At 37.1% G+C, this 15,797-nt stretch overlaps 1 protein-coding gene across 2 annotated transcripts; it reads left to right on the top strand.

The window, feature by feature from the left end:
• The first annotated feature begins 5,679 nt into the window (after window positions 1-5,679).
• On the top strand, window positions 5,680-9,293 carry LOC109179009 (mitochondrial import receptor subunit TOM20-like). 2 transcript variants are annotated; one of them, XM_019328578.1, is made up of 6 exons: window positions 5,680-5,891; window positions 6,032-6,110; window positions 6,572-6,741; window positions 6,845-6,892; window positions 7,986-8,081; window positions 8,908-9,293. In XM_019328578.1, exons 1-6 carry the CDS (start codon window positions 5,796-5,798, stop codon window positions 9,031-9,033), a joined length of 615 nt encoding a protein of 204 aa, XP_019184123.1. In that variant the 5' UTR covers window positions 5,680-5,795; the 3' UTR covers window positions 9,034-9,293. The 2 variants fall into 2 exon arrangements, with proteins under 2 accessions (XP_019184123.1, XP_019184131.1); XM_019328586.1 differs by having other exon boundaries at window positions 5,685-5,891; window positions 8,911-9,293.
• Window positions 9,294-15,797: the final 6,504 nt, after the last annotated feature.

Raw genomic sequence — 15,797 nt, 5'->3', positions numbered from 1 at the left:
TTGGAGGCTCTGGAATTACATGTTCTGCAGGCCTTAGATTTTCTCTTCCAATATCACCATTCGCATTTGATAGCTCAGTTTGTGTAGTCTTCTTGGTTCTAATCCTCTTTTTTGGATTGAGCTGATTAAAGAAACAAAATTTACACAATATTAATTATGACAAAAACTATATATAAAATTACTGTAAGTTATACACAACAAAGTTCAAGGGATTAACTTGCCATCCTTTCTCTAACATTGGGATCTTGTGGACACTTTCTTGCATTGTGGCCTGCTTTTTTACATTTGGTGCAATGAAGTCTAATTTGACCCCTTGATAGTCTTGTCCCATCTTTGATGAGCTCTTTTGACCCCCTCTTCCTTTGTTTCTTTGGCCTTCCGGGTTTTGCTGTGTACAAGGGAGGAAGTGGTGGCTCCCTATCTGTCATTGGCCACTCTTCATGGCCAGACATGGGATTGATACAGCCTGCATATGCCTTCAAATAAGTATCAATAGAGTACAAGGGACTTACAAACTGATAAGTTGGTCCGTTGCCATTTTTCAACCAAATTGCACAAATAGCATGTTTGCATGGGATTCCCGTGAGATCCCACTTCTTACAACTGCAAGTCCTAGTCCCCAAGTCAACTTCGCGTTGATCTTCCCACATTCCTCTAATCTCAAACAGTTGTTCACCACACTGGTATCCCAAGTATCCCCCTGCTGCCTTCTCATTCGCCTCAAGTTTTTCCAGAATTCTTGGACAGATTGGAGTGTTCCATTTAGTGGCTTGCCTTCTACATTTAAAGAGCTTAATCATGATTTGTTTTCTTATAATCTCAAGGCATGAAATCAAAGGCTGGTTCCTTGCTTCTAAAATCATTGAATTGAAGCATTCACAACCGTTATTTACCAACATATCACACTTGGCAGTAAAAGAGAAATGAGATCTTGACCATTCACTAGGGTGCTTATCTGACAACCATTCAAAAGCCTTCACATCTAACTCCTTGATCTTTCTCAATGCTAATTTGAAACTATTTATGGTAGTAGCTCTAGCTGCATCCCAAAGAGCATCTTTGATGGCTTTTCCTTGAAACCCAGCAACTTTCATGTTTCCATGTAAGTGCCTAACACAGAACCTGTGTTTTGCTGTTGGTATAACATTATGAAATGCAGGAATTAATCCCTTTTGCTTGTCAGAGATGAAAGTTATCTCATGCTCATTTCCTTCTGTAATCCCCAAGTCTTTTTTAAGAAGCTCTAAAAACCATATCCATGAATCCTTTGTTTCTCCTTCAACTATTGCATAAGCTAAAGGGAATATACCATCATTAGCATCAACCCCTACCGCTGTCAATAACTGGCCCCCCATTTTCCCCTTCAGATGACAACCATCAACTCCCACAATAGGCCTACAATATTTATAGCCCTCCCTACAAGCTTCCCAACAAATGTACATTCTTAAAAACCTCTTTCTTCCTACAGGATCTTCCAAGTCACTAAGTTTAACAATACAACTTGTCATTGGATTAGTCTTTTGAATTGCAAGACAATAACTCCAAAGTTTGTTAAAAGAATCCTCTAGTTCACCTTGTATTGCTGTCTTTGCCTTTGCCATTGCCCTATAGGCTTGTTTATTACTTATATTAAATTTCTCATCATGACACACTTTTTCTCTAAACTCTTCCATTTTCCAGTTGCTATGACTCTTGATTTCATTTTTCCATCTCTTAGCAACTTTAGTGGAGTTAACCATCTTATTTTTAAATGTCCATGAACACCCTTCATGCCTATCATCAAGTTCTAACACTCTCCAAGATAAACAGTTACTAAGCTTCCTACAATTGATTCTCCAAGGGCATGAGGGGTGTTTACAACTCACTGTTACTCTAAGCTTATCATTTTTTTCAAACTTCAAGTCTTTCCCATTGTTGAAAGCATAATTGTGAATAGCTTCTTTAAACTCTTCTTTATTGCTGAAAGTTAAACCCTTGCAGAAAGTAGGACTTTTCATGTCAGTAGATGCTCTGAAATCAGGCCATGCACTATCTTCACCTTCACTATCACCCTCTAAATTTACACATTCACCATCATCAGAATAAACAACTTCAAAATCTTTATGATCACCTTCTATTCCTACTTCAGCAATTGGTTGCAATTGTTCCCCTTCATATTCCACAGTTGAATCCACAAATTTGTCAAGGTCAATGTAATATTCTCTTCTTTCATTCTTCTCATACTCATTACCATAAGTATATTGCACATTTACTAATGGATGACTAAGTCCTGCACTTGAGGATGCACCAAATGTTGATATTAATACCCATACCTCTACCTCTCTCGATTTATCCATTTGGTTGATTAAAGAATAAGTCTCAACATCACTGATTAACTCAATCAACTTTTTTCTTGATAGTGTAAAAAACTTACACTCTAAAATGTTATAGCCTAATTCTTCAACCTTTTCCTTCAAAGTAATGAAACCCCACTCATCAACATTCATATAATCCCACCAATCAGACTTCCCCCCTACATATCTTGGTTTTGAAGCACTGTTAATTTTTCCACCATGCAATAACTTCAAGGTGAATAGGTTTTCATTTGATGCTCCATCTGTGATAAAGAAATAAATAAAAACATAAATTACGTACTAAGTTGCATTTATTTAAACTTGCTTGCATTTATTTAAACTTACTGCAAGCAGTCCCCATTTACAATTCAAGGTGAATAGATTTTCATTTGATGCTCCATCTGTGATAAATAAACTACTAGGATTGATTGCAAGAGATGAAAATTTTGTACTAATTAATCAGGTCAAGCAGTCCCCATTTGCATTCAGGTAAAACCAAAACAGAAACATATGCACTGAAGAAACTTTAAGGCCACAAATGGATACAATAATGACATTAACACCACTGATCAAAAACTATACATAATATATCTAAAGACACATACATCTATTTCTGTATATTGCATATATAGAAACAAATAGATAAAGACATGCCGACAGGGATAATACTCAACTCATAGACAAATATATTTGCACAGAGATAATGCACACACATATATACATGAAACGAGTTTACATACCGTATTTTGGAATATTAGCGCTTAGAGACCTTCGCCTTGAACCCATTTATCAGTACGATTCTTCGCCCAAGTGAGAATTTCAATTTCTGTCTCTATTACTTTCCTAGTGACTAAGGTTAAAATAATTCAGGGAGAGAGATCGATAGCGCAGAGGATTTCTGAGAAAGAAGAGTTATGAGAAAGGGATAACACAACACCGCAGTAGGATAGTTACGAGAGAGAAAGAGATAGCGCATATATAGAAGATTAGAAGTTACGATAGTTCTGGGAAGGGATAGCGCGATGGCGCGATTAACCAAAAACAAAAAACGGATAGCGCCAAAGTTGTTTTTTTTTTTTTTTTAGAGAGAGAAAGTCTAATAAAAAAGATGAATTTTAATATGTATTTGGGATAAATTATTAAATTACATTATTGACCTTCTTCTTAACGATAGATTAACGGAAATTTTAACGGAGGATCAATAGTGACAATTAAATTAAAGTCGAGGATGTAATATGACAAAATTAGAAGAGTAGGACTAAATGTGGCAATGCCACAATAGTCGAGGACTAAAAATGGAATTTACTCTTTATTAATTTATTATATTCACTACATTGTACATTGTCTTCTTTTTACATTATCTTGTAATTAAATATCAAAGTTAAAATACAAAATATGTTATATATTTATGTTATTGACAAACTCTCAAAACAAATTGTCTCAACAATGAATATAAATTTTTTTTTAAAAAAAATCATTGATTTCATTATTGTTGATGAAAAGTATGTACGACACTTTATTACTCTTATTAATTTAAATAAATTAGTATCTACAACAAAAAGTAATACATATGCATTTAATTAATTTAGAATTCAATGTTTATAATGCTTTATTTAAAAAAAATATTCATTATAAAAAAAAATTAAAAGAAATATAATTTCATTAGTTATATATATTATTTTTATTTTCTACAATTCAAAGATTCCTTACCTTCAAATTTATTAATTTATTAATTTCACTTTGTCCATTGTCTTCTTTTACATTATCTTGTAATTAAATATCAAAGTTAAAGTACAAAATATGTTATATATTTATTTACCAAGTATTTTATACAAATATAATATAATAAATATTAATATTTTGTTCAATACTTTCACATGATAACCTACGACACACATCTCACAACACATGAAACATGCAGGGGAAAAAGTATCACTACTAAATATCAATAGGTGTTTGTAAGATAAATAGTGCATATTACAACTAAAATCTCAGTCATATACACAACAAGGCAAATCTAAAGCTTCCTACACCATAATCTCATTGCATGATGAATCCATCTATGCTGTCACCAGTAACCTAATTGCAAATGACACACTACCAATAAAGAAATAAAAAAAGAGAGGACAAGCATGTACTGAAGATGAAAACAATGACAATGATACCCAAAAGAAATTAAGAAGAATTAGAGAAATTTAAACCAAAAGTAGTATTTATTTAGACTATCGCTTTAAGACTAAGTATTTAGACTAGCGTTATTACAAAGTTGCAAACATTTATTTTAGTGACAATTATAATCAATCTCTCATATATTATCTTGAATTTATATACTTTAAATTATTGATTATTGATTTAAATAAATAAATTCAACATTTATTTACCTATGCATAAACATCTCCTATATAATATTGCATTGATATACTTTGAAATACTTATATTTAAAATAATCATTGGGCATTATTCCATTCGTGCCGCGTAAAAAAAACTAGTAGAGACATACATACATACATACATTAAAAGAAGGGAAAATATCACTTTTTTCCCCTGAATTATTCAAGTGGCTATTTTTCCCCTGAAATGTTAAATGGACATTTTTACCCTTAAAATAAATATTTTATTTATTTTTCTTCTCCAACAAATTATGATTACTATTCGGTTCAAACCGAACAGACACTATAACAACTAAACTGGAATATTCCAATTACAATTTAGAATCGAAACTGATATTTAGAGTTTATCAAAATCATGAACCGGAACGGCCGGTTCATGTTCCGAACTGAAAAAAATAAAATACATTTATTGTTGAATTTACACTATTTTAAAAATAAAGAAATAAAATTTTAAAATAAAGATGGTTCAAAATCACGAACCAGATCCGGAACTGCCGGTTCAGGGTTGAAGATTCAATTTTTTCGATTCATAATTTTAATAAACGGAAATCCGAATATTGGGTCCTGGATCTAAATCATAACCGAAAACTTTCAATTAGATTGCTATAGTGTCCGGTTCAGTTCGAATCGAACTGTGATCATCCCTACGTATAAGCAATAATGTGTTGGAGAAGAAAAATAAATAAAATGTTTACTTTAAGAGTAGAAATGTCAATTTAATATATCAAGAGGAGGAACCATCACTTTTAAAATAATTGAGGAGACTAATGTGCTTACATGAACAACTCAAAAAAAAATATGCTATAATCATATAATTCAGGGGGAAAAAGTGTCATTTACCATTAAAAGAAAAATAAAAATCAGGTGTACCGTACCAAATTATGGAGAGAATCGGTTTAACGTGATAGGCACGTGCCGTGGAGTAGTCGCGCACCGCTAAGATTTTTTTAGAAAAGGGAACAGTGAGCGAAAGCAAGGCGCCGCCCAGCTGGACAACAGTAGTAAGAAGCAGAAGCCCTAGCCTGCAAAGGAGCGAAGAATTTGTTTGATCGGTGGTGAGTAAGGACTAAGGATGGAGATGTCAAGCGAATTCGATCGCCTTCTCTTCTTCGAGCACGCTCGCAAGACTGCCGAAGCCGCCTACGAGAAGAATCCCCTTGACGCCGATGTCTGTACTCTCTTTCTCTCCCTCTATATCATTATCCTATATATATAAATCAATTTTCCTAAATTTTAATTTCGTTTTACACTCATGCCGGGACTTGGATATTTATTCTATTTTCTGGATTATTAATTGAGTGATTGCAGAACTTGACGAGATGGGGCGGTGCGTTACTTGAGTTGTCACAGTTTCAGCCTGTTCCTGAATCCAAACAGATGATTCTCGGTATTATTATTATTTTTTTGTGATTCGTAGAATTGATATTTTTTTGGGCCTGAATTGTTGAATGATGAGTCACTGTATTTTTTATTTTTTTTTTAAAGATACTGCAAAATTTTGTTGCTGATTTGAAAACAAAGAAATATTTTTGCTAGCACAGAAGGAAAATGGGATGTAGTGACTAGTGAGAACTGATAAGTGATTGGCTCTATTTGGAAAATACCTCTCATCAATGAATCCATGTGTAAAAAGTTTGATGTCACTTATAATTGGAAAAAAAAACTTTGCAACTTCTTTAGCTCATTTGTCTGAGAAAAAAGTATATCAATGCAGCTGTGTCCACTTATGGATGATTAATGTTCTTAAAATTGTTGTTTAATGACCTCTAATTTCCCTAGAAGAAATTAATATTGTCAGTTGATGAGGTTTAATTCTTTTTCTTTGTTTTGGGGAAATTTATGTTGTAGACTCTATTTCAAAGTTGGAGGAGGCATTAGACATCAATCCCCAAAAACATGATGCTGTTTGGTGTCTGGGAAATGCACATACATCTCATGCATTCTTGACTCCTGATCAAGATGAAGCTAAGGTTTATTTTGATAAAGCAACCCTATGTTTTGAGCGTGCAGTTGAAGCGGTAATTTCCACAAAGACTATCTTTGGCCACCACACACATATTTTGACTTGATATAAACCTAGCGCTGTACTTTATTTATTTATTTATTTATTTTTTCTTGCAGGATCCAGCGAATGATCTTTACCGCAAATCTTTGGAAGTTGCTGCTAAGGTATCACATCCAATATCACCATTTAGCCCCTTTTTAAAAAAAAAAAAAAATTATTTATTTTTTAATTTTGTCTTCCCTCAATAACAACTACACACCTGAAGAAATCTCCAATTTATTGTGTTGCTGCATTTTGTTAGCTTTAAGACATAAAATAGTTTTTACTTCTCTTTGCTCTTACATTGGTTATTTGGTAATATTTTTTTTTTTTGGCAAACAAAAGAAAGAAAGCATGCTTGGTTTCTGTTTTTGTTTTTCCCGTTGAAAACATTTCCAAAACAAAGGTTTTTTAGATACTAAAAGAAGTCGCTTTTCATTATTTAAAGCACAACTGCACAATAAAACATGCTTGTGCATTACATCAAAGTTCAAATGAGGTCTACCTATCAATTCTTCCCATCAGTAAGAACCTACCCACTATCATTTATTTAGTTCTTGTTTCTCAATCAACCATCACTGGTCCAATCTTCATCCATTTTTTTGCAAATTGATCAATGATTCAAGTTCTTCTGAGTTCTTAGAGGTTATTCTGTGTTCTCTGGGACTCTGGTTGCTATAGATGTGGATGTATCAATGAATGATTACCACTGCATTTAAAGTATCATGTGGTGCTGTTCTCTTTCGAATACCAAAGATGGTATTGGTGTTAGAGATTATCACCCAATGATTCCCAAACAGCTTCGGCTGGTTCGTCATAGTTTCTGAAACTTGCCAACTCAGATTCTAATCATAACAATTCCTTTTAAAACTTTTTTTTTTAATGTATCTCTTACCTCTTAGTGATGGCTTTAAATTCCTCTATACCATTTTCTCTCTTTTAGTTTCCTCAACCCACTAGCTGATTGCCTTTTCTCAGTTATGCAAAACTCCAGTTAATTTTACATATTAATCATATATTTTTTCTATTTTTGACAACCTCAAAATTTATTTAAAGAAAAAGTTCACCAAATGTCTGCTTGGAATATGTGTTATGGTCATTTTTGACTGTTAACCTTAGATTTAAATATAAGCAAAAACAATAATTTGTGGCTTTCAACTACGGAGTGTTCATTTTTTATCAGCAAGGAGTTGGCTTATTTGACATTTTTGCATATAGGCTCCTGAATTGCACACAGAGATCCACAAGCATGGTTCAATGCAACAAGCTATGGGGCAAATGGGGCCAGGGCCTTCTACATCTACAAGTACAAAGGTGATTTTTTGACATTTTACTTTTGTAGTTATATTCCAATCATATGCAACATTTTTTTTCTGAATTGACCCATTTCTATTAGCATCATAAACATGTGTTTCGGTCCTAGTCTGCTTTTTTCCTATGATTGTGGCATGAATAATGGTTGGTACTTTCTGTTTATTGTGTCTAGCAACAATTTGTTGGCTGATAAGAGGACAAATGTTAGTTTAGCATTCCCCTAGTCTGCTACTTTTGTTGCAGTGCTATTTGGCTATGATTGTACTCCTTTACTTCCCTTATATTTTCAGATGTCCTTAAAATGATGGAAGCTATTTTTTGCGATCTATGTTTCTATTTTTTATTTTGAATACAGAGAATTGCTTATCAAAAAGAAATAAAGAAAGAAAAAAGGAGACAAAGTCAAGCCTACATTTGCATAATCCTAGATATCTGTTACATGTCATGTGTTTCTTGAGTTCAATGCTTACTTCATTATTTATCCCCTTGACTACTCACCTTTTACTTGCTGCATATTCCTTGTTGCAACAAGGTGAGCATGTACCATTAAGAATGTTAATTTCCTGATGCTTTTTCTTATATTTCCATTTTATTTCACTATTTGACCCTAGTCATTTCATTGTGGAATAGACACATGTTATAAAAATTGGCAGATTTTTTCTGGCTCATTATTTGCAGTGGCATGCATCCACAATAATGTGATAAAAAGAAATGCTGTGTGCTGGAATATTTGCTTTGATTTGATTTGATGTCATCATCTATCTTTTTCTTATGACTATACCGCTATACGTCTATTGTCTGTACTGAATGCTATAATCTATAATAGCAGACTGCAAAGAACAAGAAGAGCAGTGATCTTAAGTATGACATTTTTGGATGGATTATACTTGCTGTTGGTATTGTTGCATGGGTGGGCTTTGCGAAATCTCAGGTTCCCCCTCCACCGAGATAAGCAGAACACATTCAGCTATACTCAAAGCTCTGGATAATAGGATACTTGCTGGAGTTGCAGAAATTTTTTCCTCATGTTTTGGTCGTGTAATGGCCTCGTCTTAGTTTCTATCAGACCTACGGAATAGACTCAATAACCAGTAATTTTATTTTTCTTATTCCTATCTCTTGAGAATGCTGATCTTTGTTTTCTATATTTGTTTTGTTGAATTTGAAATTTTAGCTGCTGCATAAGTACCTTGTTGAATATCTTTTGCTTTAGGGTTCACTTGCAGCTCTTGATGAGCTTATGAATTTTACTATCTGCTTGTATGCCAAGTTAACTGCGATTTGGTCGTTCAGAAATAGTATTCATTCTTTATTGGCTCTGTTGATAATACTGGACTCAACTTACTGAAGCAACTAATATATATATACATATATATATATATATATATATATATATATATATATATATATATATATATATATATATGCTTGTATATTACGTACGTTTGATCTGATGGAAGTCATGGAACCATTAGGGATTTAGGGTTTATCAATAGTTATTAAGGATTTTAGTGAAAAAATATGGAGGGATGGAACCATTAGGGTTTATCAACAGTCATAGCCCGTCCCGTGGTTTGCTGGAAAATATTTGAAGGGAAATGAAATTGAAATTTTATGGAAAATGGATTCCATTGTTTGGTCGGTGGAAAAAAAATTACTAAAAATATAAATTTTATTGTTGTTTGGTTGGGTTTGGAATTGTAAGAAATAATGAGTTGAGAAAATTATACTTTTAGTACTATGACTATTTGAGTCTTGTTAATTTTAATCAATGACTTTAAAAAATTAACAATTTTCGGAGTAGTATCTTAACTATGTAATTTTTAACAAATTTGGTCCACCCGATCAAATTGTTGGCCAATTGTTGTCGAAAAATTGTAATCCATTTTAATTTGTTTAGGCTAAAGTGTCATCCCGCACCATGAACCATTCTTAATTATTCATGCCGCACCATGATCTTTAATAAATAATAAGTGATATTTAGAGCCATAAACTATTTTTTTTTTTTTGGCCTAGCATTTTTTGTAGGTTATCCGGTAATCTTGATGACATGGTCCGGTAATAAGCTGATGTTGCATTTTTAATTTTTTAAAAAAAAAAAAAAAAAAAAAAAACTAAACGGTTAGTCGGTTACCCTATTTCGGATTCTTAGTGTGCTTGGAGGAATTTCTTTACCCTATTTCGACACCAGTTTCATTCTCATCACCGGCTATGATTCGGGCTGCGTCGTCGTCGATCTCCGGAGGTTCCATTCTCGAAAGCCATGGATGATGCCGAGGAAGCCATTCTGGTCCGCAACATCATGTCGGAGTGCATATGGAAGCTACAGAGATGGGTAGGAGTTGGGACGGAGAAGAAGCTCACCCAAGCCTCCAAAATCAGAGAGGAACTAATCAAAACCCTCATCCCCAAACACCAATCCTAAAAAGGGAGAATTTTCAACGCAGAAGAGCTCAAGTCCCTGGTGTATCTCCACGCCTCCATTTGCTAGTCTTTGAGGCTATACCCACCGTGCGCATTCCAGCACAAGGAGTCGGTCCACACGGACACTCTCCCCAGCGGCCATTCCGTCCACCCTGAGATGAAAATAATGATCCCTTTGTACGCAATAGGGAGGAAGGAGTCGATATGGGGAGAAGACGCGGCGGAGTTCAAGCCGAAGAGATGGATATCGGAGAAGGGGACGGTGAAGCATGAGCCTTCCTACAAGTTCATGGCGTTCAATGCAGGGCCTAGGACTTACTTGGGTAAAGAAATTGCTTTCGAGACCTCACCTTCTCCCGCGTGCCAGCAGCTAAGCAGAGGCGTGACTCTTCTCCCGTCAGTGAGCAGCAGGCACGACGGCGGCTCCTCTCTTCCGATGCGTTCAGCACGGCGACCTCTGTATTTGGTCAGCAGTGTGTGAAGCAGAACAACACTCCTCGACAGCAACGCTGACAACGTCTGTACTAGCGAAGCATGGCAGTGGCATCTCCTCCGGCGAGCAGAGCAATTCCAGCGGAGCTTGGTAGCCGGCGATCTCCCTCTCCTGGCAAGCTTTGCGACAAAACCTAGGGGAATGGAGAATCCGAATAGTACCATTTAGGTTTTTCATCCAACCAAACATCTCCTTAAGGATTTTAGTAAAAAAAAGTCAAGGAATAGGATTCAAATTGGCGACTGAACGTAACATGAAAATGCAATTAGGTCACTAAATGGGAAAAAAAAAGTGCAATTAGGCCACTAAACACTCCAAATGTATTCAATTTCACCTAATAGCAGGTCACCTTCAATTTTAGCAGGTTACCTGCTTACGTGACAGCTGAGTTGGCATTTTTAAATAAATCTTAATAATAATTTAAAAAAAAAAAAACGACGGCCAACCCCCCCCCCCCCCCCCCCCCTTTTAATGTTTTTCATTTTCTAAATTTATTATTAAAATTTATTTAAAATTATTTTAAAATGTCAACTCAACTGCCACGTAAGCAGGTAACCTGCTAAAATTGATGGTAACCCGCTATCCAGTGAAATTGCATACATTTGGAGTGTTCAGTGGCATAATTGCACTTTTTGGAGTGTCCAGTGGCCTAATTGAACGTTTTTTTTAGTGTTCAATCGCCTAATTACACTTTTTTTTTTTCGTTCAGTGGCGTAATTGCATTTTCAGGTTACGTTTAGTGGCCAATTTGAACCTTATTCCAGAAGTAAAAAAAGTATGGAGTAGAATTCATCAATAACTAAGGATTTTAGTAAGAACTATATAGTCAATTTTATAATTATTGTAAATTTTTAATTTGTAATATTTATTAAAAAAATCTTATTTTTTTCAATAACCTTTAGCTATTGATTTATTCCGAAATAGATGGATCAAATAAATTTTGCATGTTGTAGATTCTCATGTGAAAGTATTGAATAAAATAATAATATTAATTATATTTGTAGAAAGTTCATGAATAGTACATATTGTTCTAGTTCTATAATTTGTTTACTTCATAATAACAACAATGACTTAGTAAGTAGTCCAAATATTGATGCCACAATGTGTCCAGTGTCATCAATAATTTTCACATCCATTTTGCACTTGTTTGATTTTGTGTGTGTATTTTTTGTAAAAATAAAAATTGTTTAATTGATACTAACCTTGTAGTACCCACTGCTGCATTTTCAACACAATGCATGCAGTTAAATAGTTTGCAACTTTGTGCATAAATCCTTTTTAAACAATGGTTACATCTTATATACCAAGTATTTTTGTTGTCAAGATTGATGTTGATTTTGTATTTAATCCAAGCAGGTTGAGTCTATAAAATGAAATGAATTATAAATTTATATTTGTTATAATATATTTAAATGATGAACAATAAAAAAATAATAATTTCTCTCTAGGATTCCTAGGATTTTCTCTCGTTCTCTACGGTTCCTAGGGTTTTTACCGACGATATCTTCTTCTTTTTCCGGCGAACGCCGGCTTTTCTCACGGCGATGGACGAACGCAGCGTTGGGGTGACAGCGGCAGCAGACTCGGCGGAGGCAGTAGACAGGCTGGCGGCGAGTTGGGCTGAGATGGCCTTGGAAGGGGAGGCGGAGGAGTTCGCTCCGGACGGCGACGATGTAGGGGAAGTCGAGGTTGACGGGGAGAAATCATGGGCCGTCGTAGGGCGGTTTCTCACAGCGAAGGTAGTCAAGCTCGAGTTTATGCGGCAGGTTATGGCTTCCGTGTGGCAGCCGGTAAGGGGTGTTCAGGTAACTGAAATTCAGTATGTATCACGACACGGATGTTCAGTATGTATTGGATGGGGGACCTTGGGCGTTTGAGAATAACACTCTAGTTTGTCGAGAAGTAGTGGGGGGGGATGAACCCGAGTGATGTGCCATTAGATACGGTTGATATGTGGATCCAGTTGCATGATTTACCAATGGGTTATACGTCGCAGAAAGTTCTTGAACAAGCAGGTAATTTCATTGGCAAATTCGTAAAGCATGATGATCGATTTGTTGGGGCTCCATGGTTAACTTTTTATCGTATTCGGGTCTCGATTGCGGTAGACAAGCCATTGAGGAGGGGTATGAAGCTGCTTAAAAGGGACAAGACTACATGTTGGGTTTCTTTTAAGTATGAACGACTCCACAAATTTTGTTTCTTTTGTGGACTCATGGGGCATGTCCATACTTTTTGCTTGAAGGCCCGGGAAAGTCGGGTGCCGGCGGACAACTTCCCGTATGGAGTTGAGTTGAGGGCGGGGGGTAGTCGGGGTGCTGCAAGAGGGGTGGGCGAGAGTTGGCTTGTACCGGTGGGGGGAGACCGTTGCCGATGCCGGTGTCTGAGCCGGATGGTGACGAGGGAGTTGGAGGGAGGATGGCGGAATGCCGTAGGGGTGGGGGGGGGGGGGGTTCGGATGGTGTCACGCTGGGGGGTGGAGTTGTGGTGGCAACTGGGAAGCGCCGCATGCAGGGGCAACAAGGGTGTGTTGGATCGGAGGATGGGGATGTGGCAATGAGCGATGTTTCAAAAAACTTGTGTATGGCGGGAGTTGCTATTCAGCCCCGCCCGTCCTCATGAGTACGCTGAGTTGGAACTGTCGTGGCTTGGGCAATCCACGAACAGTTCGACAGGTGGTGGACATTGTGTCCCATAAGAAGCCTGGGTTTGTATTTTTAATGGAGACTATGGTGGCACGGATACATGTAGAAAGGCTCCGTGTCACACTTGGATATGAGGGCTTGTTTTATGTGGATAATGACGGGTTGAGTGGTGGAATGGCTTTGTTCTGGAGGAAGAATAATTCGGCAACTTTGTTGAGTTATTCTATAAATCATGTAGATGTGGAGGTAAGGGCTCAGAACGGGAAACAATGGCGAATGACATGTTTTTATGGACATTCTGATCGTAGTAGGAGATGGGAGTCCTGGGATTTGTTACAAAGTTTAGAGACTAGATCCTTGTTGCCCTGGGTGGTCATAGGGGATTTTAATAATCTCCTGTTCCAGCACGAGAAGAGAGGGGGGAATCCATACCCGAATCATCTCTTACGAGGCTTTAGAGAGACCCTTGATGGTTGTGGTTTAATGCAGTTACCTATGAGGGGCCATCGGTTTACTTGGGAAAAAAGTAGAGGGACGGGAATTGGATTGAGGAAAGACTCGATAAGGTTTTAACAACAACTAATTGGTGTGGACTAAACGACAATGCGGAAGTGGAGAATATTATAGCCTGACCCTCGGATCACTCGGCTCTCTTCCTTAGTATGGATGCGCCATGCATACGTGGGGGGAGGGGTTGCGAGGGGTTTTAGGTTTGAGATGGCATGGCTCCAGGATGAGGGGTGTAGGGAGGTGGTGGCAGCGGCATGGGAGGGGGGAGGGTTGAGGGGTTGCTGAATTGTCAGCAACGATGTGGGGAGAGGCTAATGAAGTGGGGTGGTGAGAGCTTTCATAAGTTTGGGGAGCGTATAGGGCGGTTGAAGAAGAGACAGGGAATTATCAGGGATAGGAGGGACCCGGCTGCACTAGCCGAGTTTCACCAGATTGATGTGCTCTTAGCCCAGCTGGAGGCGCAGGAGGATGTGTTCTGGAGACAGCGAGCGAAGCAGCACTGGCTTCGTGGTGCGGATGCGAATACGAGATTCTATTACAGGTATGCTTCTGCTCGTAAAAAAAAAAAAAGAATATTGTGAATAGAATTTTGAATAATGATGGCATGTGGGTGGAGGGAATGATATGTGCTCTGTTATACTTGATTATTTTCGACAAATTTATGCAACGGAGAGTACTGTCTATGATGATGCTTTCTTTGATAATTTTGTGCCGCGAGTAACTGATGCTCAGAACGAATCTCTATTGCGTCCATTTGGACCAGAAGATGCGAAAGAGGCAATAAATTCCATGTATCCGGATAAGGCTCCTGGGCCGGATGGGATGAATCCAGGTTTCTATCAGCACTTCTGGGATGTAGTAGGGGGGATGTGTCTGAGTTTATAATAACCTGCTTGAATACAGGCAATCTCCCTGAAGGTGTTAATGATACTAATATTGTTTTAATCCCCAAGAAGAATGTACCGGAAAGGGCAGCTGATATGAGACCGATTGCTCTTAGTAATGTTATATACAAGGTAATGGCCAAGATGATAACGAATAGAATGAAACCATTTATGGGGGACCTAATCTCGGAGTCTCAAAGTGCGTTTATTCCATGGCGCCTGATCACAGATAATATCCTTGTTGCGGCGGAGGTGGGTTATTATTTGAATAGAAAGCAGTCTGGTCTAACAGGATGGAGTGCCCTAAAACTTGACATGTCGAAGGCGTACGACAGGATGAAATGGTCGTTCTTACAGAGAATGTTGTGTGCTATTGGGTTTAATCAGCAATGGGTGAATCTAATTATGCATTATGTCACAACTGTGAGGTATACGATTATGGTGAATGGAGTTCCTGGTGGACAGATAACACCTACCCGCGGGCTCAGCAAGGGGATCCCCTTTCTCCCTATTTGTTTATTATATGCGCAGAGGGCCTTTCCATGCTATTACAGAGAGCGCAAATGAGTGGAGCAATACATGGCTGTAGGGTGGCGAGAGGTGCACCCCCTGTTTCCCATCTATTTTTCGCAGATGATAGCCTGCTGTTTTTCAAAGCTATTATGGAGGAGGCAGGTGTAGTCAAACAATGCTTGCACCAGTATGAAGAGTTGTCTGGTCAGAAAGTTAATTATGACAAATCTAATATATGTCTTAGCAG

Source organism: Ipomoea nil, unplaced genomic scaffold (genome assembly GCF_001879475.1).
Source record: "Ipomoea nil cultivar Tokyo-kokei standard unplaced genomic scaffold, Asagao_1.1 scaffold0179, whole genome shotgun sequence".
Classification (NCBI taxonomy): Eukaryota; Viridiplantae; Streptophyta; class Magnoliopsida; order Solanales; family Convolvulaceae; genus Ipomoea; species Ipomoea nil.
The sequence above is the reverse complement of the archived record's forward strand: the minus strand, read 5'-3'. Positions and strand labels throughout refer to the sequence as shown.